The sequence below is a fragment of the Cryptomeria japonica genome, chromosome 9, assembly GCF_030272615.1.
Source record: "Cryptomeria japonica chromosome 9, Sugi_1.0, whole genome shotgun sequence".
Lineage (NCBI taxonomy): Eukaryota > Viridiplantae > Streptophyta > Pinopsida > Cupressales > Cupressaceae > Cryptomeria > Cryptomeria japonica.
Genome location: NC_081413.1, coordinates 344,178,540 through 344,203,904, shown reverse-complemented (window position 1 = coordinate 344,203,904; position 25,365 = coordinate 344,178,540). Strand labels below are relative to the sequence as shown.

Below are 25,365 nucleotides of genomic sequence, written 5' to 3'. Positions count from 1 at the left end.
TCAAGGTTTCTCCACATTAATTGGCCTTCGAGCAGCACATACTTTTGAGCTATAAGCTTTAATGTTCTCTTTTTTTTATCATCCAGCCTTGAAGGCAGCTCAAGTTCTCCAAATAAAACACAATGTCCTTATACAAGGACAATCCTTCAAATGACAAGCAAAAAAGGATGGGTTGAAGTTTACCAAATGGATTTCAAGTGCATCCAAATTTGTATCAACCATCAACCTAGCTAAGCCTTGACCTCTAATCAATTTGGTAGTCTTCACCTCCAAGTCATATTCTTGGATTTTGTTGATACATCGGCACCTCTTGCCTAATGCCTCTTATTGCATAAAGATTCCTCTAATTATTGTATGTGACATGAAGGCAAAGATTTTGCCTCCTATCAAATATGATCTAAATTTTTTCACTACCTTAACAAGAGCATAAGCATGCTTCTCCATTATGGAGTAGTTCAATTTAGCACCTCTCAAAGATCTGTTGAATAATGATATTGGTTGTTCATAACTGTTGATGTGTTTTTTATGCACCTCAAACATAGCATAAAATACCAAGGTATCTTATCCTCTCTTGAATAAAGTCTCTCAAATGCTAAACCATGTGATCAATTGGAACACTCCAAGGTTCCTAATGTCAGGTCTCGACATGTGGATAAGCTCAATGGTTTGATGTGATAATGCTGGAATCACAAGGGGACTTAAGTTGAATGCTTGAACGTTGCTTGAATGCTGCTGGAACGTGGGAAGTTACTTGATTTGAAAAAAAAAAAGATAAAAAAGAAAGGACAAGGGTTGAGAAAGCTATGCTACTCCTAGGAATGTAAGAAGTAGTGAATGACTTGGTGAGACTCTATTAGACTTTGCTTTGACATCAATGAACAATTCCACAAAGCTAGTGCAATCTTCTAAGGTAAATATATGATGTTGAAATTACCGCCAACAACATAGACACCATCAAGGCAATGCATATCAATGTGTGAACAGCAATTGAAGTTAAGCTTGAATAAGGATTCCAGTTGACCATGCAAGGCTAGTTTACAATCAACAAACTGCTAGTAGTATGGATATGCGAATTTCACCATTAAGTACCCACTAAATCTTCCATTCATTTAATCAACATTAAAGCAAATGAGAAGTAGAAACCATGCAACTTGTTGAAACAGCACATTTCACCATATCTTCAATCAAAAGAGTATATTCATTTACAAGTCTTAGCAACAATTTCTTCTTCTCCTACTCTACTCTACTCTAACTTCTAATTCCTAATTGCCTTAGCAACTATTCTTCTACTCTTCTAACATTAGCCTTTACAAATGAGAGGGTTGAGCCTTATATAGAGGTCTCATTACAATGGACGGCTCAAATTGATTCAAGATCAATGGCCAAGATTAAAAGATAAAACCCTAATTAGGGTTTCTTACAACCACCATTACATTAGCCAATGAGAGATGAGGATAGCTAAGATAAATAATATTTGATGTAGCACCACATGTCACCTATTCCATCCTTGAATGAATGCTGACTTGGAACCCTTTGATTGAACGAATGGTGATTGGAATGCCACCTCAACTTGCCTTGTAGACTTAATCAATTTGCCTTGAACATTCTTCATGATGTTTGGAATTCCTTGTGATCATGTCTTGGATTTGTCTTTCCCTCATTTGTTCACCATCATAGTGAAGTTTTTTCATGTTTGAGCTAGTCCTCATCTTTGCTTTTGTAAATCCTTGTCTTGAAATCCTCTTCCAATCCTTGAAATGTTGATCTTCCTCATTCGCATTTGTGATGTTGTGACTTGTCCTTGCAATATGCTTGTAGAGTCTTTTATCCAAATCATACCTTTATCTTTTCTGGAATTTGAACGTTGATTCCTCCTCATAGCATTGTTTGAGTTTCTTCATTCTTGCATTACACTTGCTTGTGGTCTTGGAGTTGATCCTTCATCATTTGTTGCTTTGAAGTGTTGAGCCCTTGGTATCCCAACAAGTTGCATCCTTTTTCACTTCAAGCCTTGATCATCATGCTTCCCTTCCTTGTAGCAGACCTGCAAAACAAACAAATATTGAATCAAACACCTATGGGATAAACTCTACTTCAACCTTGGTGGGAAATCGATCCCTGTAGGGACTAATTCAGTCCTTGAAATTTATCACTGTCTTCATGATCATTTTCTCATGATGGAAATTAGAAGGTCATAGGGAATCCTTGCTCTTAGCAAATTTCACTTCATTTTGATGCCTTACCCTTGGAGTGGAGAATCGATGGGTATAGGGACAAAATCAGTCCTTAGTAAATTTTACCTTGTAATGCTTTTCATACCCTTGGATGGAAAATCGAACCTCATCGGGACACCTCAATATTCCATACTTTGTCCTCATTCCCGATGGATAAGTTGATTGTTATCCCTGAGTTGAAAATAGAACCTCATAGGGACATTTTGTTCCCAACTTTTGTCCCAACTTGTGGTAGGTAATTTGAACAATTGATTTTCCAGAATTGACTTAGGTTCTGATTTTGAATGACTTTCAGACTTATGGGCTTTCTAAAATCAGAAATTCGAAGTTATGAAACATAATTCTGGAAAATACAAACAATTTGATCAAAATCTGGAAATTTCTCCTTAAATAAACCTGATTTTCAGACTTAGGGTAAGTCTGATTTCAATGTGTAAGTCTGAGAATGCCCTTCAAAACTCAGAAAATGGGTGATATTTCAACCCAGTTCACTGTCTCAGGTCTGATTTCTGAGTACAAAGGTCTGCAACACCTCTGAAAATCGTGTTTTATCAGCTGAAAATCATCCCCTTCATGGTGCAATTCATGTAATTGATACGATTTGTGTTCACTTGGCTGGAAATGGTGTGTTTCAGTCTGAAGTGGCGGCTGATAATGGTGGTCTCAGCCAACAATGGCGCCTTTGACAATACTGCAAGTACCTCTAATGGTGGTGCTATTAATGCCTTAGGCAAAAATCGCACCTCTTCCCCCTTTGGTGATTCGAATCCTTCCTTCCTTCCAGCTCACTTGGAGTCAAATCAGCAACTTAACGATATTATAATGCTTGCTGGCCTGGGTTCTTATTCAGCATTTTACCTTTCACTTTCACCACACAACAAATGTGGGATAAAAAAATGTATTAACCCAACAAGGTGGAAAATCACTATGCATCGGAACATTTAAATTTGACTTTATTTTCCTTTCATTTCATCCGCCAAATGGAATGGTGGAAAATCGCACCCCATTGAGACTGATTTGTCATTAAAAATTCTTAAGTAATATTGATTTCCAGCCCTTGGTGGAAAATCGATGGCCATTGGGACATTATTTTTCAATGAAATTCAGCCATCACCTTACAACTATACCTCAAGTGGAAAATCGATGCTCATCTAGACTGATAAATTCATCTTACCTTGGTCAATTTTCCTCCAAGTGGAAAAACATGGGTCATCAGGACTCATATTCCTTATGCATTTTTACTCTTGTTGACCCAGTGGAAAAAAAACCTCCATTGGGACTCATCATGTCCTTTGTTTTGTCCTGAGTGGAATTTCTCTAGTCATCAAGACTTTCCACACTTTCACTTGTAAACTTAGTCCTGGAGTGGAAATTCGACCTCCATCAAGAATTTTCTTGTCCTTAACATTAATTTGGTACCTTCATGCTCAAAATGGAGTGGAAAAACAACCTCAATCGAGACTTTATCAAATTTCACCTTTATTGCTCAGTGGAAAAACACCTCACATCGGGACTGTGTTTTATGACTTAACTGCTAAGTGGAAAAACGTTTTCCATCGGGACTAAGTTGATTTTCATGCATTTAAAGTCCAAACTTGCCCAATTTCATCAATTTATGCAATGGAAATTCTATTTTCATCGAGACTTTATGAATTTTCCCACAATTTGGAGGATGAAAAATAGAAGTCCATCAGGACTTTGTGCATTTTTTACTTATTTCACCTCTTAGGAGTGTAAAAAACGACTCCTACATGGACTTTCAACATTTTCGTGCAGAATTCACATCAATTTGCAACATCTTCATCATTCCTTGCTCACATTCTAAGGCAAATTGAAACTCAACACTTACACAAATAAATTGACAAACTAAGGCAACTTGACACTTAGGATCATTTCCTTGCAATCTTAACACCTTTTGGAATTTTGACATGACACCCTCCCATAAGCAGAGGCAAACACTAGGAAAGTATTGCTAAACTACGGCAACCTAAGCAAAACATCTACCCAAAAAAAGCGAAAAAAGTGAGGGTCCCCATTTACAATGGGGCGACGTGTGAAAAGGTCACAACAACAACCATCACCATTTTATTTGTAGCAAAACAATAGCAATAGTGTAAAACGATGCAAAAACATGATTTAAAAAGCTTTTAAATGGTCTAGGCTTTCCAATACAAGCAGCTTCTTGAGTGCATCTTTTTTGTCCATGAAAAAATCAATTGATAATTTGTTTGTCCCAAACTGATGATTGCCTCTTTTTTTCAACACCTTTGAAATGGCCTTTGTTTTTTCTCCAAAATCAGGAAGAAATATCTTAACAAAGTTTATCTGCCCAAACAATAATTGGACTGCCTTGATTATTTTTGGTTGCAAGATGAGATCAATAGCCTTACTCATTCTAGGTCAATTCTAACCCCTTACATGAGCTTTCCGTCTTCCACTCCGAAGATACATTTCTTGGGATTAAATAAAATCCCATACTCTAGGCACATTTGGAAGATTAATTCCAAGTGTTTGTTGTGATCATTTCAATCCTTGGAGCCTACAGTCAAATCATCCTAAAAGACCACCATAATCTCATTAATAAGGCCAACAAATGCAACATCTATTGCTCTTTGAATGTGGCTCCTACATTCTTCAACCTAGATGGCATCCTAACATAAACAAATGTTCTCCATGGTGTAGTGTGTAATGTCCCTTCGTCAATTTGGGTCGTACGGGTCAAGAGCAATTGCACGGTTATCTCCGTACGGTGGAAGATGTTGTGTTCCCTAAGGTGGGGTGTAGGACGTACGGTGTGCAACACGTACGGTGAGGGTGTGGATGTACGGTGTGTAACCGTATGGTGAGGGTGTGGACGTACGGTGTGAGACCGTATGGTGAGGATGCAGACCGTATAGTGAGAGAACTGTACGGTAGTGAAGACTTGTCACTCGAGCCAGGACGTACGGTGTTCCCTAAGGTGGGGTGTAGGACGTACGGTGTGCAACACGTACGGTGAGGGTGTGGATGTACGGTGTGTAACCGTATGGTGAGGGTGTGGACGTACGGTGTGAGACCGTATGGTGAGGGTGCAGACCGTATAGTGAGAGAACTGTACGGTAGTGAAGACTTGTCACTCAAGCCAAGCCGTTCAGCGTGTGGTGTATTCAACCAAAGTGTGGTATATGGAATCGATGAAGCTTGCAATAAGGTATGATGCCAGATAAACGATGAACAAGAAGATTTATATGTTATTGCATGAGCCAGAGAATAGTCAGATTAATGCACTTCAAATTACAACAATCCGGGACTAAGAGCAAGGCAGAGTAGGGTGAGGAAATACTCCCACCGAAATTGCGAGAACCAAATAGGGAGGGTCTTTCACCTCCGAAATGGTGGATAACAGAACTCCAACTGGAATTCACACAAACAAGAGAGAATACCAAATTCGCATACCAACACAAATGACAAACTCAGCCATAAATATGGGCTCCGGGAACTTTCCCGAAGGGTTACAAATGGGTCGACACGACCAAACTGAGACTTGACTAATCTAACTAAATAAAGGGCCCGAAAGATTTGTTATTAAATTTAGGGCCTTACAATAAATTTATTATTTAATTAAATCGGGGACATCACAGTCCTCCCGGGCCAAAAATTGCTTGTCCTCAAGCAATTGCAGACTTGGATGCTCCAGAATTTGCTCGCCTTCCCAGGTGGCATCCTCGAAGGGTAGATTCTTCTAACACACAAGAAATACCTTGACTATGCGTGATCTCAGCCTCTTTTCTCTAACATCGATGATCTCCGTCGGCTCCAGAATTAGTTTTCCTTCTTCGTCGATGGGTGGTAGATCCTTGGACACTGTGACGCACTGCCAGACGGCCTTCTTGAGACATGACACGTGAAAAACATTGTGAATCCGACTCCCCTCAGGAAGCTCCAACTTGTAGGCAACTTCGCCCGCCCTCCGAACCACCCTGTAGGGTCCATAGAAACATGGCTTCAGCTTCTTCTTACCACTTGTCTTCAAGGAGGATTGTCTATACGGTTGAAGTCGGAGGTATACCAGATCGCCCACCTCAAAATTTCGCTCAACCCAGTGTCGGTCGGCATACATCTTTTGTTGGTTCTGAGCCCTCTGCAGGTTATCTTTGAGAGATGTCAGGATGTCTAAACTCTCCTGAAGACAACCTTTGGCCCTCGATGCACAACTGTCTCCCAATGCCAGATCAACAAATGAAGAAGGTTCATAATTGTACATTGCTTTGAAGGGTGGCATGCCTATCGACATGTGATAGGTGGTGTTGTAACAGTGTTCACTCAAATGTAACCAGCGAACCCAAGCCTTCTATTGAGCTGAGACGTAGTTCCTGAGATAACCCTCCAGCCATTTGTTCACAATCTCGGTCTGTCCGTCTGTCTGCGGATGGTAGCTCGTGTTGGGCAACAACTCAGTTTTTGCCAACCGAAATAACTCCATCCAGAAGGTACCCAGAAAACGGATATCCCTGTCACTGACTATGTTTCGCGATAGACCATGTAAGCGGAATACCTCACGAAAGAACAACTCAGCCACTTGAACTGCTTGGTATCCTGTGGGGATGGCAAAAAAATGTGCATACTTGGTCAAGCGATCAACTAAGACGAAAATGCAATCCTTTCCTTGCACTCTGGGGAGCCTAGTAATGAAATCCATCAAGATGCTATCCGATTTTTGGTCGAAGATTGGCAATGGTTGCAGCAGTCTGACCGGTAAGGTGTGCTCAGATTTGTTCTATTGACAGGTGGAGCATTCCCCCACATACTGCAGGACATCGTTCTTAAGTCCCTTCTAGGAAAACCTTTCTTGGATCTGTCTATAGGTTTTCAAGTATCCCGAGTGTTTGGCCAAGGGAGAGTCATGCATTTCCTTCAGAATCTTTTCCTTCATCTTGGACTCAGGTACCAGATAAATTATGTCGTTGTAGTAAATGATGTCGTCAACCACCTTGTATCGGTCATCCTGCACTTGACCATCCATCAGTTGGCAGGCAAAAGTATTCTTGGAGTATTCAACCAACAGGTGTTCCTTCCAATCCGCCGAAATCTGGGATAAAGAACATATGGCAGGCCTTCTTGACAGGGCATCGGCTACCACGTTATTCTTGCCCTTCACATACTCAATGTCAAAATCAAATTTGTGGACTTTGCTCACCCACTTTTGTTGTCGTTCATTCAGATCCCTCTGCTCCAAGAAATATCGCAAGTTGTTGTGGTATGTCCGTACAACAAACTTTGCCCTGACAAGCTACTGTCGAAACTTCGTCAGTGTGTGCATGATGGCGAGCATCTCCTTGTCATAGATGGAGTACAACCGCTCAACTCCCGAGAGCTTCCGACTCTCGAACGCAATGGGGTGATGGTCTTGCATCAACACCGCTCCAATGCCTTCTCCCAAGGCATCGCACTCCAAGATGAAGGGCAAGTGAAGTCTGGTAGTGCCAGAACCGGACGCGTATTCATAACTTATTTTAATTTGTCGAAGGTTTGTTGCACCTGCGCATTCCAAAGGAAGGATCCTTTCTTTGTCAGATCTGTCAGTGGTGCACCAAGCTATGAAAATCCTTTCACAAACCTCCTATAATAACTGCACAATCCAAAAAATCCACACAGCTCCAAGAGAGTCTTGGGTGGAGGCCAATCCAAAATTGCCTGAATCTTCTCCTGGTGAACTTGTACCCCCTGGGCGTTGATGAAGTGACCCAAGTACAAGACCTCGATCATTCCAAATTCACATTTGGACCTTTTGGCAAAAAAATGATTGCGATTTCATTATCCCCAATACTTCATCCAAATGTCCCAGATGTTCCTCCCAAGTCTTGTTGTAGATGAGTATGTCATCGAAGAATACCAGTAGGAACTTACGCAGTTGCTTGTTGAAGATGTGGTTCATGCAGGACTGAAAAGTGGCTGGAGCATTGGTTAATCCAAACGGCATGACCAAGAACTCATAGTGTCCAAATTGGCAACGGAAGGTTGTCTTTTCCACATCTTGCTCCCTCATACGGATCTGATGGTAGCCGGAGCGGAGATCAATTTTGGAGAAATAGACTGTGCCATGTAGTTTGTCCAACAGCTCATCAATCCTGGGAATGGGGTATCTATTCTTGATAGTCTTCTTGTTCAGTGCACGGTAGTCAACACACATTCTGAGAGTTTTGCCCTTCTTCTTCACCACTACCATCGAGGACGCAAAGGGGCTAGAGCTGGGTCGGATCCATTTTTTATCGAGGAGTTCCTGGATCGTTTTCTCTATCTCTTCTTTGAACTCCTTTAAGTGGCGATAGGGTGTGGTGATAACGGGTTTTGCTCCTTCCTCCAGCTCGATGGTGTGCTCAAACCCTCAGTGTGGGGGTATACCAGGTGGAATATCAGCAAAGACCAAACTATGCTTATCCAAAACCGACTGAAGTTCCTCATCCTGGTAGTAAGTCGGTTGCTCTTTCACAGGTTTTGTCGAGATCAAGCAATGTGCTGCCCAGACTACTTCATCATGTTTGAAGATGGCTTCCATCCGTTTGGCGGAAATCTCCCTCGAGCCGCCATTCAACATTCCTCTAAGAACCACCTTCCTACCATCCACCTCGAATGAAAACTCCATTTTGAAGCTCTGCGTGTACTGGTCGAGGGTCTCCATCCATTGAATGCCCAATATGACATCTGTGTCATACAGATCTACTACAAAGAAATCGTCGGTCACCGTGTAATTTATCATGGTGATGCTCAGTTGCGGAACCAAGTGAGTGCATGATAGGAGATTGCCTCCTGCCACCTTGACATCGAACCCTTCATGCTCCTTTGTACACAAACCCCTTCGGGTGACGAGTGATGAGTTTACGAAGTTGAGCGAGGCCCCACTGTCGAGCATAACCAGGACTCGTTGCCCTTGGAGTGTACCACGTACCCTAAATACGTTGCACCTTGGGGTACCCGCCAGTGTGGCAATGACGCCTCCACTCCGTACCAATGTGGAGATTCTCTCCGCCAAGCTGGTTTCTTCGACAGATTCTCCCCTTGTTGGTTCACTTTCCTCAGGCTCCTCTTCTCCATCAGACATCACTTCAATATAGTGTATCTTTCCTTTGCCCAAACATCGGTGTCCTAGTTCCCATGGCTCCTTGCAGGTGAAACAAAGCTTCTTCCTTTTAAGTTCCTGTTTTGTGGCTTCATCGAGTGATGACCTCTTCGGAAAGGGTTTATTATCCTTCTGCTTCAGAATGAAAGGTGGTTTGGTATGTGCAAAATTTCTGGAAGAGGAAGATGTTGCCATGTTACGGGCCTTTTTGATTGCTTATGTGAGTGTGCTAGGGTTGAACCCTTTCACCCAACCTTTCAGAGGTTCCATCAATCCGTCCATGAACAAGACCACCAATCTCCGCTCTGAGATGTTTGTTACCAACACGGATAGTCTCTGGAACTCTGTGATGTAACTGTCCACAGGTCCCAACTGTTTTAGTTGCGCCAACTCCTTGAAATTGAGTTCTGGATCCTTCCTGTCAAACCGATCTATGAGCTTCTCCGTGAAGTTGGCATAGGAAGTTATCTAGTCATGGCCGAGAGTGACCATTCCATGATGCCACCATTCGTGTGCAACTCCTTCCAGGTGAAGTGCTGCAAACTTGATAGATTCATCTTCAGGCATCAGGTTGAGTTGGAAGTAGGTATCTTCTTTTTGAACCCAAGCTCGTGTCGAGGTTGCTTCGGTACCATCAAACGATGACAGGTTGATCTTGCCAACCTTTTGCTTGATGTCATTGTTATAGTGTCCTTAATAGCCCCGACTTTTGCCACCCAGGTATTTCATCTAGAGCTCAACATAATCCTTGAAGGATATGTCCCCCTCGAGATTTGCATCCCTCCAATCTTGGTTCAACTGTGCTTGCATCTCCTGAAAGGTGGGTTCTTGCTTCCTGCGTAGCGCTTCAGATTTTTGAGGAAAAGTCGACATTAGCAGCCGTGAATGTGAGCATTGGATGTTTGACTTTCCAGTGACCGAATCATCGCCCCGCCCATTCTGTTCTCCATTCATTTTTCCCAAGGCCAATTGTCGTAAGGTTTCCTCCATGATTTGTTGTCGTTGCTCCCCTCTGATTATGGTGTCGTTGAGCTGAGCTTGGCTTTTGGTTAGCTCCCTTAATAGTGCCATGACTTCTCTTGCAGGGTCCTGTGGTTCCCCCATTTGATCGGCCGAACGGTACCTCCTTCTAGTGTACACTTGCATCCACTACACGACAGGCTGGCAAAATCACTAGCTCTGATACCACTGTAATGTCCCTTGATCAATTTGGGTTGTACAGTCAAGAGCAATTGCACGGTTATGTCCATTCGGTGGAAGATGTTGTGTTTCGTACGATGGGGTCTAGGACGTACAGTGTGCAACACGTACGGTGAGGGTGTGGATGTACGGTGTGTAACCGTATGGTGAGGGTGTGGACGTACGGTGTGAGATCATACGGTGAGGGTGCAGACCATATAGTGAGAGAACCGTACGGTAGTGAAGACTTGTCACTCGAGCCAGGCTGTTCAGCGTGTGGTGTATTCGACCAAAGTGTGGTATATGGAATCGATGAAGCTTGCAATAAGGTATGATGCCAGATAAACGATGAACAAGAAGATTTATATGTTATTGCATGAGCCAGAGAATAGTCAAATTAATGCACTTCAAATTACAACAATTCGGGACTCAGAGAAGGGTAGAGTAGGGTGAAGAGTTACTCCCACCAAAACTGCAAGAACCAAATAGGGAGGGTCTTTCACCTCCGAAATGGCGGATAACAGAACTCCAACTGGAATTCGCACAAACAAGAGAGAATACCAAATTCGCATACCAACACAAATGACAGACTTGGCCATAAATATGGGCTCCGGGAACTTTCCCGAAGGGTTACAAACTAGCTGACACGACCAAACTGAGACTTGACTAATCTAATTAAATAAAGGGCCCGAAAGATTTGTTATTAAATTTGAGACCTTACAATAAAGTATTTAAATTTATTATTTAATTATATCGGGGACATCACATAGCTTGTTTTGTGTTGCTCAGACTACTTAAACCTAATTGTACCTTAAGAAGGCATCCATCATAGACATCAATTCTAATCTTGTCTCCTACCATAATATATGGTCCACAATAGGCAATGGATAGTTGTCCTTCAATGATTTAACTCTCAAATTTCTAAGGTCCACATAAGGCCTAATATCTTTGTTTTTCTTTCTCATTGGTACAAGCTTGGAAACCCACTTTGAATGTTTGATTGGGTTAATTCCTACCTTCATCTTCATTGGCTCCTTTTGCGTTTGAGGGGCAAGTGTGGTGTTGATGGATTGCTACATTTGACGAAAGGTCTTTGTGCAAACTCCAAAGGAATGGTATGCAAGAAGAAATCTTCCTTGTAAGCCTTCCACCCATTGTAAGACTAGGCAAAGCATTTTATATACCTTTTAGATAATGAATCAGCATTTGCTTCTCTACTGATTTTGATTTCTCACCAAGGTAGATCATCCTAGGAGCTGCATCAATTCCTAAGTTCACTACCTCCACATCATCCTTGCTAACAGGCTTGCTTCTTGTTTTATAACAATCAACATTGTCAAACATTCTTTCTAAAGCAAGGAAACTTCTTGAAAGAGCATTTGTTTTCAACTGAATTATTTTATTCCCAAATGGGGTCTCTTTCCCATCTTCATTTTCTTCCACCATGGTTTACTGATCAATCCGTTGATTCTTAAAGTGATTGTAGCAATTTAAAAACTCGTAGATTTACTGGTTGTCATTAAAGACTTCAAAATTGTAGATGTCAGGAGTGTTGTTTCTAGTAAGAATTTCTACACCTGCCTACACTAGGGAGATAGCATGAAAGTATCAAACTTTGATGCCAAAACAGCAAGGGCATCTATTGTCAAATTTTCTTCTCTATCCATTGACTTCATGTCAAAGGCATCAAACCTTACAATTACATCGCGCATTGCATTCCTATGCATCCTTAATCTTTTTTATTTAGCTGCATATATGGCCCTAGCCTAAGACACAATAGCTCCAAATCACCATGAACGTTTAAGCATTTAATTCCATACCTAGGAGCCATATTCAAACCAAGTAGCAATGTTTCATGCTCAGCCACATTGTTGATGATTCAAAGTCCAACCTATAAGTGAACATATAATTTGTGTCATCCAGTGACACCCATAAAACACCTACATCATTTCCTTCTCTTGAGCATGCACTATCAAAATGCATGTTCCATATGCCACTATCCATGGTAATTTGAGGTTGAGAAATTAAGCCGCTATATTTTGTACAAGCGCTGCTCTGTAAAATAATGAGAATACAAATCCAATATATAGAGCATGAAGTTGGGCTTGCATAGTCCACAAATCCATGGTAACTCAAACAAGGGTTACACCATAAGATTAAAACTGGATCAGATGTAACATGGTTGATCCCCATCTGATCCATCACCATTCATCATATTTTAAAATTCTCATCTTTACAAAGATGCAGAAACGGGAGATTTTGGATTCAACTGACTCGAGACAAAGGTTCATGGAATCTAGCAATGCATTTCTAGGATAGACGCCTGAACAATATCTTGATAACTTTTAACACTAAGCAAGATATTCAACCTTAATGATTGTAATCAAGAACAAAAAAAGATTGTCTGCTAAAACATTGTATAGCATTCCAACGCTAAAACTCTGTTGCATGGTCCGTGGGGATGTGTTGATGTGTTTTTTATGCACATGCGAACACAGAATAAAATACCTAGGGTACCTTATCCTCTCTTGAGTAAAGTTTCCTGACTGCTGAAGATATCGCCGAAGGATCAGTCGAGGCAACTCCAAGGTTTTGTTATGTAGGATCTCTACTCGTGGATAAGCTCTTCGTGGTATGATGTGATTTTGCTAGAATCACAAGGGGACTTACATTTGATGACTTGAACGTCACAAGTCCTATTTACTAATTGGAAGACAAACAAATGGCAAAAGATGCAGGGTTCAGGAAGTCTACTCTACTACCTAGAATGCGAGAAGATGATTGAATGACTAGGTGGAGTCCTACTGGGCTGGGTCTCACCATCAGGCTTGAACAATCCAACACCAACTCAGTGCGATCTTCTAAGGGATGTTTCAAATATGTCCAAATCGTACACCATCAGATACTGATCACCATTCAAGATAATGCATGAACAACAAAGGTGCTATGACTCGGGATTAAGCTCGTTCTATGCCAGTTGACCACGCAAGGCGCTCTTACAGTCAGCAAAAGGCTAGTGGTTTGGACTAGGAGGATTCCACGCGAGTGCATTCAATAACTTCTTTCATTCAATTTAATTATCTATCATCTAAAATGAAGATTCAACAAGAGACCATGCATATTGCAAAAAAACAACACACTTCACCATAACTTCAATAAAAATGGAGTTTATTTACAATCAATGGCAACAATTTCTTGCCTTGTCCTCCTAATCTACTCTAATTGCTATTCTATCAACTGATTATTCACTATTTCTAACTATTCACCCACTACTGACTATTGACTAACTATTAGCCTTTACAAATGAGGAGCCAGGGCTTATATAGCGCTCACAATACAATTCAATGGCTCAGATCAATTTGAGATCAATGGCCGAGATTTTACAATGAAAACCCTAATTAGGGTTTGTTACAACCAACTCAATTCTGGCCAATGAAATAATTGCATTATTTGGACACATGTCTTCTCTGGAATATTCGACCAATGGAGAACCGGGGTAGGTACATCGAAGTTTGTGTCATTTTTGAGGAGTCAGGTACATTGAATCTGGACAGGCTGAGATGGACCAATCCGACTGGAGGAGTGATGACTGGGATGCCACCTTGTCTGACACTTGTAATATTAATTTGATGATGTTGAGAAGCTAACTTTAATTAATTCTTCTGAAACTATATACTTCTTCAACAGACCCCTGCTTTAACCTCCTTTGTCTTTGATGTGCAGGATGGATGGTGTACCTTTCCTTCAAATGCTGGACTGGAAGAGGTCGTCCTTGATGATGCTAGACCAGAAAAGGTCGTTCCTGATGATGCTGGACTGGAAAAGGTCGTCCCTGTCCTGGCCTGATCTTCTTTCATCTGCAAAACAAACCAAAAGATGATTAAGGACACATAATAAATTCATTTCGACATAGTATTTTACACCTTAAATCATCAACAAAAGATATTAAAATGAAGCTTGCTCAATATTCTCCCCAGGGACAGGCCCTATAAGAATTTCACCCTAGACCCTCTGGAAGGGTCAGGGGCGAAATTTGCATTCCTGGCCAACTTAGACCTCTTTTCAACATTACCTCACAACCAGCTCCTTGCCTGGCCCAAACAAGGTGAAAAATAGGAGTTTTAAAAGATTTCGCCCTGGACCCTTTGGAAGGGTCAAGAGCAAAATTTCTTGGTTAGGCCTCAATTACTCCATTTTTTAACTCCAAAATCCTTCGGAAGGTGAGCATATGCTTGTTTTAGTCCAACAAAGTATAGGGATCCATCCTCCTAGTTTTTCACATGTGCAAATTAGGTGATAATGGGAATTTCGCCCTAGACCCTCTAGAAGGGTCAAGAGCGAAATTCCAGTTTTAGGCTTGATTTTACACTTCCTTTATCTCAATTCATCTTGCAAGGCTTAAATAACCTCCCTCCAGTCTTTTCATGCCTTAGGAATCAAAATCTTGTCTTGACACAAAGGGGAAATAGTGATTTTGATGAATTTCGCTCTGGACCCTCTGGAAGGGTCAGGAGCAAAATTCACTTTTTGCTTGCCTATTAACCCAATTTCACTTTCTTCACTTCACTTCATCTGGACTCCCTCACATTGAATCCACTTCCCAACTTGGCAACATTGGTTTGATCTTCACAAGGCCTAAAAAGTCAAATTCACTCAAAAACCTAGCCAGGGACAGGACCTATCCAGAATTTCGCTCTGGACCCTTTGGAAGGGTCAGGAGCAAAATTCCAATTTTAGCTCAAAATTTGCATCTTTGGTGGTCAAAAATATTTCCAAGGGATTCCAAATAGCTTCTTTCACTCTAGCCTAGGCCTAACTTCATTCAAAATTTGGATAAAAAGTTGGTTTTTAGGGTTTTCGCTTTGGACCCTTTGGAAGGGTCAGGAGCAAAAATCTTGTTTTAGGCTTATTCCTCCATCATTTCAACTTGAATTCACCTTAAAAGGCAAGAAAACACTTCTCCTCACCCATCCAAGCTACAAAAACCCAAGTTTGACTTGACTTTGCTAGGAAAATAAGGGATTTTAGGAATTTCGCTCTAGACCCTTTGGAAGGGTCAGGAGCGAATTTCCTATTTTGAGCTTGTTTTGACTACTCCATTACCTCAATCCAATATTCAAAGGCAAGAACACATCAAAGTCCTTCTAACCATGCCATAAAACTCAAGAATTTGACCATCTCCAAGAAGAAAATATGAGTTTCCAAGAATTTCGCTCTGGACCCTTTGGAAGGGTCAGGAGCGAAATTCACCCTCTTGGCTAAAATCCTTCATTTTTCAATGCTTTCAAACATTTCCAAAGGCCAAACATGTCCATTCTTCCTTTCAAGATACCTTGCAAATCAAAATTTGGTCAAACAAGGAAGGGAATGAGGTCTAAGAAGATTTTCACTCTGGACCCTTTGGAAGGGTCAGGAGCGAAAATCATGATTTGAGCTTGTTTGTTCAATTTTCAAACTTTCAATCTCATTTGGGAGCAAACATAGATCATTCTCCATCTAAGGAGCAAGGTTTCAAGCTAAAACAAGGGAGCAAATGAAGTATATAATGAATTTCGCTTTGGACCCTTTGGAATGGTCAGGAGCGAAATTCATCTCCTAGGCAAAAACTTGATTTTCTAAAGCATCCCACTCCCTCTCAGGGCAAGAACATACTAATTCCTCCTTCATCATGCCAACGCCTAGCCAAAACAAGGAAGAAAACAAGAGATATAAGGATTTTCGCTCTGGACCCTTTGGAAGGGTCAGGAGCGAAAATCATGTTTTGACCTTGATTCTTGATTTTTCAAACTCTAATCTTCCTTGGGAGGCAAACATAGACTACTTTCCTTTCATTTCCACCTTGGTCCTGACTTTGGCTAAAAGAAAAATGAGTGTTTTCAAGAATTTCGCTCTGGACCCTTTGGAAGGGTCAGGAGCGAAATTCCTAATCTTGGCCAAAATCCTTCACATTTTCACATCCCATCACCTCAAAACTAGAATGTTGGTCTAAACAAGGGAGAAAATGAGGTTTTCAAGAATTTCGCTTTGGACGCTTTGGAAGGGTCAGGAGTGAAATTCCTACTTTAGGCTAATTTCCATCATTTTGTCACCTCAAATCTCCTCTCAAAGATAAATGTGCATCAAAACCTTCCCATCACGCCCCAGAAGTCAACAAACTTGGTCATGTCAAAGAGCAAAGTGGAGAAAAATGAATTTCGCTCTAGACCCTTTGGAAGGGTCAGGAGCGAAAATCATCCTTGGGCTCAAATCCTGACTTCATTTTCACATTTCCTCATTCAAACAAGCGTTTTTACCTTCATTCAAGCCTAGGAATGCTTTAGTTCTAGGTTTTGGTCAAAGTAGAATGTCTTATGGAGAATTTCGCTCTGGACCCTTTGGAAGGGTCAGGAGCGAAATTCGCTTTGGACCCTTTGGAAGGGTCAGGAGTGAAATTTGACATTTTGGTCTCTCTGTCAAGATCATTTTATGGAATATAACTTATACTTTAAGTTATATTCCATATATACTGTCAGGATGTTTGAGAGTGGTTTCGGACCTCCAGGAGTTATATTGCAAAATCTAGTTTTTGGAGGATTCTTCAGTTTTCCAGACTTAGTCAAATTTCAAGATCAGGACATTCTAGACTTAGCCAAATTTCAGGATCAGGACATTCCAGACTTAGCCAAATTTCAGGATCAAGACATTCCAGACAGCCAAATTTCAGGGTCAGGACATTCCAGACTTAGCCAAATTTCAGGGCATTTGAAGATCAGGATGACATTGCAGACTTCATCACTCACCAACTTGACCTAGCTCGGACCTTCAAGAATGATACTCACTCACCAAGCAAGACACAATTAGCAACAAGAGAAAAACCAGGCCCTAAGGAAGACTTTCAAAGAAACCCTAATTCTGGGACCCCAAAGACTCACCTCGGCTCAAGCAAAGCCTGCCATCCTAGTGATCCCCCTGGTGACACTCGAAAAGCAAAGGCTAACAGACAAAACTCTAGAAACCCAAAAAAACAAACCCTAGAAAGCAAAAAGCAGGGGTCCCCATTTGCAATGGGGCGATGTGTGAATACGTCACAATAGGATGACACGTCAATAAGGAATGCAACAAGCCTAAGTCGGACATTTCAAAAGTCTTCTCCAATCCATCCTCCAAAAATCATGAAATTAAAAAATCAAGCAAAAAAAATTAGTATTCCTAAGCTAAAACCTTTGTTGCGTGATCCCAGAGAAGATGGTATGCCAATAAGAGAATGCAACAAGCCTAAGTCGGTCATTTCAAAAAAACAATCTTTAATTTCCCCCTTCATAAACCATGAATCAAATAAAAGCAAGAGAAGAAAAAAAAATTAGTATTCCTAATCTAAAAATATGTTGCATGGTCCAAGGGAGATGGCATGCCAATAACGAAATGCAACAAGCCAAACTCAATCATTTCAAAATGTCTTCTTTAATCCAAATTTTAAACCATGAATCAAGCATAATCAAGAAAAGGAAAGGAAATACCTTCGTAAGCGTAGCAATTGACTAAAGCATCAATGTGACCGAGACTCCGCCATGCTTTGTGAATTGCTTCATCGACTACCGATTCAGTGCTACTCATATCGAGCTCAGCCACACCAACTATGCTGCCATTGACATAATTCTTGAGACGCTCCGCACTGCTGCTAAAATCGGAACCATTGCCAGCCAGCACAAGTCTGCCATTAACTTATACCACATAATTGATATATGCTCCAAAACTTGTCGAAATTCTCTTTTTGAAATTTTGAATTTAGGGTTTTCAGATTAAAAAAAGTTAAATCTAACCTGCAGCCAGTCTTGCACAAATTGAGGGCTAAGTTAAAAGAAACCTCATCTCCATTACTTGTGAGCAGAACATTTTTGCCAGTCAGATTCATCCTGGCTAACAATCCCCACACTTCACTTTCGAACGCTACACGAATAATGCCAAACGGCCTTCCAATACAATTTTAGCTGTAACCACAGTTTACAGTTCGGTTCGCTGAAAACCTGGGTAGGTAAGGATAGTCGAAGGATAGTCTCTGGTCGGTTATGATGGTCTAAATTCTAAGGCTGGGCTGGAGCTGGAGAGAATTTTTAAGAAAATTTTTAAGTAGTTTGTTTTATGAAATTCATTTGCAGTGCAGCTTAAAAGTTTAAGTTCCAAATTTAAGGTTTCATGAATATAATATTTTTGTAGAGTAAAAATAATTTATTTTTCATTAAAATTTATTTTTAATAGAAATTAAATTTAAATGTTTGACAAGTGGCAGAAAATATCTCTAAGTTAGTGGGCAGTTTCTAGCTCCCCTCAAATTTAAGTTCTAAAAAGTAGAAGTTCCTATTTTTTTTTGGAAAAGATTCAAATAATTACACACCCAAAAAAAAAAATTCATCATGGGACCACCTCTTTCCTAAAAATAGAGTTTAATCCCCTCTTATGGGACCCTCCCTAATTGCTAAATAGAGTTGGAGTTGTTGACATTTTTAAGAAAAAATTTAAAGTTGTGTCCCATGAATTTTATAGTGTTGTTCAGTTTAAAAATTTAAGCTCTTAAATTTAAAAAAAGTGGTGGTCTTTTATGTGCATGATGAAAACAAGTAAAAACTTGTGTCAAGTTCCCACTATAAGTGTTAGATATAGTAGTTATTGTTAAGTAGAGTAGTTGATGATTGCAATTAGATTGATGGAAACATAGAGCATTGATGTACATCATTAGTCATCTAGCTTATTGTTCTTTGTTTCTAGCTCCTTTTTTTGGTGGTGTGTAGGAAACTAATTGTTTGTGGCAATAAGGAACATGAGCATAGAATTCTTGTCCATCTTATTTTCAATCGATTTGTTCTTGGATAGGTTCAGAATAATAATTTTATAATTATAAAACACAGACCGTCAAAATTATTTGTAGCATCTTGCACCCATCATCGATGCAAAAGTAATAATTAAAAAACAATCAAAACATTAAATATAATTAATTGTTAACTAGACAATACATAAAGTAGGTAAGTATTCTTTAGATTATATACTATCTAATATTTATTTTTAAATTGTATATTTAATTGATTAGATATGAATGACATCGCATGTGTCATTCATTAAGACAACATAATGTTAAAGTCAGCATGTGCATTTATTATGATGTATATAATATTATATATGTCATTGAGGTCATTAATTGAGCTCACAAAATTTATAGAAAAAATAAACAATAATTTGATTTTTGCAAGGACTATTGCCAACATGAATCAATAACAAGAAAGATAAATGACATTTTTTAATTATTAAATTAAAAAAATTATAAACTATAGAAATGTTGCTCAAATTTTTAATTCTAAACAATGATTGGTTGAACTAATATAAAAGTTGGATTGAATGAATGCATTAGTATATTGTTGTATGTGGGAACTAAAAATAAATAAAAAATTAATCTTCAAAACTATTTTTTAATGAAAATTAAATTAGATGTCTGGCAAATATCCTGGTGGAGCAATTTCTAGCGCAACATCATTTTCACCCCGTCAAATTTGCAAGCCTAAAAAGTAGGGGCTCCTATTTTTTAAGAAAAGATTCCAAATAATCCCACACCACAAAAAAAAATCTTCATGTAACCACCTCTTTCTTTAGAGAAGCTTTAGCCACTCCATGGACCCCTGCCTAAGTGGTTAGTAGATTGAATATATAGTATACTATATAGTAATTGTTTTAGTTAGATTTTTGGTGGTAGCATGTATTTAATGATTATAAAAAATAGTTTTTTAATTATATCAATTATCTTAAAAATAAGTTCATAGATTGGCAAACTAAAGTATAAACTTGTTGTCTTGATTTTTTAATTTTCAAAAATAGACAACCCCTACAATTTTTTACTCAAAATTTGTAGTTTTCTTCTCTAAGGTATGTTTTACGAGGTTTAAAACTCATGTTTGTTAATGTCAATTCGTTAGTAGGTGTGTGTGTCATCTTTGTCCAAGTTTTTGTCAGCCTTTGTTTACATTTTCTTAGTTTTTTGTTCAAAATCAGGTTTTGAGTCCCTATCTGCAAGTAGGGACTTTTTATCTAAATTGCAAGTCAATTGTCTTTACTTGGAATCAAGTCTTATAAACCTGATTACAAGTTAACTTGTTTTTATGTAATGTATTTACACACTTGAAATCAGGTCTCCAAAACCCGATTGCAAGTATGTAGGTGTTTATCTTTCTCTTGCAAGTTATGATTACTTGCAGTCGGTTTTCTAAAGCCTAATTGCAAGTCTTTCTATTGCCTTTGCATTATAATTTGCAAGTGATTTTTAGAAACCCGATTGCAAGCATGTACCATGTCTTGTATTCAAGTTTTCTTAACTTGCAATCAAGGTTTTGAAACCCGATTTCAACTACCATTGCAAGAATGTTAAATACATTTCACTTGTAATCAAGTCTTGGAGGCTCGATTGCAAGCTAATATTTTCCTTTGCAATCATCCTCACTTGTGACCAAATCTTTAAGGCCTGATTGCAAGGGGTCTCAATGCATGTAAGGACAGTTAGAAAAAGCTAATGCGATAGGGAGGCAACCTAGTTTGCCATCAATTTGGTTTCTTTGATGGTTTGCTTCTATCCCTTTCCGGGTTCCAAGCCTACCCCTCTAGACTTAGAAGGGCTTCCCTACCATTTGTTTGCTTATCTCATCTTCCTCAAGCTCACAAGGTAAGCTTGTTCACTAAATCCTTGCAGGGGTTTTGGACACACTCACATTTGCTCTCTTTTTGCAAAACCACCCATCTTGTTTGGTTTAGCAAACTTTTCCCTATGGTTACACAATGTCTTGTTTTCAGGCTTGTAGCCTTCTGGATCTTTTCCCAAATCTCAGCAGTTTCCTTCCCCTGCAAGTTATCTCCTTCAAATTATTGATACCTAGTTGGACTATCACTAAGCTCGCCTAGGCTCAGTATGCAGAAATGGCGATTGCCATTTCCTGGTTTCTCTCAAATGAAAACCTACTATACATTTCTGGCTTTGCTTGACAATCTCCAAAGATCTTGTGGAGTTTCAAGTTAAAGCCATTTGATTATTGCAAACAGGGAACAAAAACTGAAAAGGAAAGTTTTATTTACAGATCCCGAATTTATTCACGGGTTCAAACCAACAACTCACAAAACAGAGAAATGAAACAATTACATTAACAGCATACATGAAATGAACAGAAATGAAACTCTAATTGAAAACCAGAAAATGGACTTCTCTATTGCATTTCAGAAAAACAAAATGTGTTCTCTGAGGCAATTGGCAAACAATGATGAATGATCCACGATTAACCATTCGCCTCTTACAGATGCTCGTTGGGTCTTTTTATACATACATCTTATGTTTGGAACTCCTCCTATTAGACGAGATAAATCTCGTTATCAATGGTCTCCATTTGCAACTACACCAATGGTTTGAAATTTAACCATCTACGACGGTCTACATTCATGAGAAACACAATATCCCACATGCACCACGAAGGCAAATCCATCAGGTCATCGGCAAGACAACCAAACAGCTATCCTGATCGTCCGATCTTCCTTGATCTCTTTCTGCGCTCTGCCACGTGGCACCCCCTGATTGGCTCCGGGGTCCCTGCCTTGCCACCTTAGCACGGCCTCACTAACCGCCCGGAATGAAGCTCTTCTTTGTCGTTGGGTCGCGATGGATATTCTAACAAGCAGTTTCCCATCCCGACCTAGTGACCATCGTTGGATCAACCTTGATTTGCTCAACCATTATCTCCCTTGAATTGCTCTCTTGTCGAGCCCCACCTTGGTCGCCAAGTCGCGGGGAATAACTTTCGTGCATCTCTCCATTGCGGTATAGCAACCGGCGTAGGATCATCCATGATCACCATCTGAATATAGGTCAAGTTAATCATCGGGGAAACTTGAAACTACTCCTTTCAATACCCAATACAACCACTCCAAACTCTGGCGAACTCATCGGGGTAAGACTTGTCGATCGAGGTAGGTCTTGCTGATAAGAGACATTTTAAAAACTTCAATTAAACAACCATACAAATGTACTAGAGCCAATCCTTATGTATTTACATGTGTTAGGTCTCGGAGACAACTAAGAGGGGCGGGGGGGGGGGGGTGAATCAGTTGTCTAATAAATTCAAACCAAAAACAACTTAACCAACTTAATGCTTAATACCGGTAAACCAGTTAAGTATGTCGGTAGACAGTTTTAACAATTAATTGCTATACCGATAAATATTAATGCATGAAACATAAACACAAAGTCATCCACAACACATGACACCAATATTTGTACGTGGAAACCCTGTATGGGGAAAAACCATGATGGGAAACCTTACCCACAATCAGATGATACTACTGCAGATAGTAAGTGTACATAAATGAGGTCTGCACATGCAGAAAGTCCAATAGCCTAGAGCTCACTGCTCAATCACAAAAAGGGTGTCACACTAACTACAGTTGGATGGTTAAATCCAATAAGAATGTACTGCACAAAATAGCATCTTCATATGCTGGATTCAGTACTGGTGTATTGCTAATATGCTTTCACAAAAACCTAGCTTCACCTTCAAATGATGTCTGCGTGTATTGCACTGCTTAATCTCGCATATACCTTCACACAATTCTTTTTAAAATAAGATCTTACCTTTATACCATAACCTAAGACCAATTTTAGTAGGTCGGCTCTACAAGATATTACAATAAAAATATTTTACAAATAATATAATATCCGATGTAATAACCGATTGAACATGTCGGCTTAATGCATTTACAACAATAATTAATCATTTCTATAGTGTGCCATGTTGATCTGGAAAAGATAAACCTGCATGTGTAACCCTGGACCTATTTGTCGGTAAAAGCAAATATGCAAATATGAATATACCAATGATTAATTCATTAAGATAAGATGTCCACACGATGTCTTCGATATTACCAAGTGTCTTCCATATCATTTCAAGTGCCAATGATCATTATATCCTGCCGGTGAACCATATACCAATAATTGTGCAATAGTTACTTGCTTGCCGGTGAATGTTGATGGATCTCCAAAGTGCTAGTGTTTTAGTAGGCTTAGTATGCAGAAATGGCAATTGTCATTTCCTGGTTTCTCTCAAATGAAAACCTACTATACATTTCTGGCTTTGCTTGACAATCTCCAAAGATCTTGTGGAGTTTCAAGTTAAAGCCATTTGATTATTGCAAACAAGAAACAAAAACTGAAAAGGAAAGTTTTATTTCCAGATCCTGAATTTATTCACAGGTTCAAACCAACAACTCACAGAATAGAGAAATGAAACAATTACAGTAACAACATACATGAAATGAACAGAAATGAAACTCTAATTGAAAACTAGAAAATGGACTTCTCTATTGCATTTCAGAAAAACAAAATGTGTTCTCTGAGGCAATCGACAAACAATGATCAATGATCCACGATTAACCATTCACCTCTTACAAATGCTCATTGGGTCTTTTTATACATACATCCTATGTTTGGAACTCCTCCTATTGGACGAGATAAATCTCGTTATCAACGGTCTCCAATTGCAACTGCACCAATGGTTTGAAATTTAACCATCTGCGACGGTCTACATTCATGAGAAACACAATATCCCACATGCACCACAAAGGCAAATCCATCAGGTCATCGGCAAGACAACCAAACAGCTATCTTGATCATCTGATCTTCCTTGATCTCTTTCTGTGCTCTGCCACGTGGCACCCCCTGATTGGCTCTGGGGTCCCTGCCCTGCCACCTTAGCACGACCTCACTAACCGCTCGGAATGAAGCTCTTCTTTGTCGTTGGGTCGTGATGGATATTCTAACAAGTAGTTTCCCATCCTGACCTAGCGACCACCATTGGATCAACCTTGATTTGCTCAACCGTTATCTCCCTTGAGCTACTCTCTTGTCGAGCCCCACCTTGGTCGCCAAGTTGCGGGGAATAACTTTTGTGCATCTCTCCATTGCGGTATAGCGGCCGTCGTAGGATCATCTGTGATCACCATCCGAATATAGGTCAAGTTAATCATCGGGGAAACTTGAAACTACTCCTTTCGATACCCGATACAACCACTCCAAACTCTGGTGAACTCATCGAGGTAAGACTTGTCGATCGAGGTAGGTCTTGTCGATAAGAGACATCTTAAAAACTTCAATTAAACAACCATACAAATGGACTAGAGCCAGTCCTTATGTATTTACATGTGTTAGGTCCCGGAGACAACTGAGAGGGGGGGGGTGAATCAGTTGTCTAATAAATTCAAACCAAAAACAACTTAACTAACTTAATGCTTAATACCGGTAAACCAGTTAAGTATGTCGGTAGATAGTTTTAACAGTTAATTGCTATACTGGTAAAGATTAATGCATGAAACATAAACACAAATTCATCCACAACACATGACACCAATATTTGTACGTGGAAACCCTGTAAGGGGAAAAACCATGGTGGGAAACCTTACCCACGATCAGATGATACTACTACAGATAGTAAGTGTACATAAATGGGGTCTGCACATGCAAAAAGGCCAACAGCCTAGAGCTCACTGCTCAATCACAAAAAGGGAGTCACATTGACTACAGTTGGATGGTTAAATCCAATAAGAATGTACTGCACAAAATAGCATCTTCATATGCTGGATTCAGTACCGGTGTAATGCTGATATGCTTTCAGAAAAACCTAGCTTCACCTTCAAATGATGTCTGCATGTATTGCACTTCTTAATCTCGCATATACCTTCACACAATTCTTTTTCGCATTCCACACTTGATCTTACAAATAAGATCTTATCTTTATACCATAACCTAAGACCGATTTTAGTAGGTCGGCTCTACAAGATATTACAATAAAAACATATTACAAATAA

General features: G+C 39.8%; 1 protein-coding gene across 2 annotated transcripts in view; it reads right to left on the bottom strand.

Annotated features, from left to right (window-relative positions):
- Positions 1 to 18,655, bottom strand: part of LOC131029713 (uncharacterized) — a 60,510-nt gene extending 41,855 nt beyond the window's left edge. Inside the window, exons 1-2 of one of the 2 annotated variants that reach the window (XM_057960330.2) lie at positions 18,309 to 18,655; positions 18,006 to 18,163 (exon numbers count right to left, since the gene is read on the bottom strand). In XM_057960330.2, coding sequence (XP_057816313.1) covers positions 18,006 to 18,163; positions 18,309 to 18,400 — 250 coding nt within the window. In that variant the 5' untranslated portion in view covers positions 18,401 to 18,655. Of the gene's footprint in view, positions 1 to 18,005; positions 18,200 to 18,308 lie in introns of both variants that reach the window. The other variant, XM_057960329.2, reaches the window with a different exon arrangement.
- Positions 18,656 to 25,365: the final 6,710 nt, after the last annotated feature.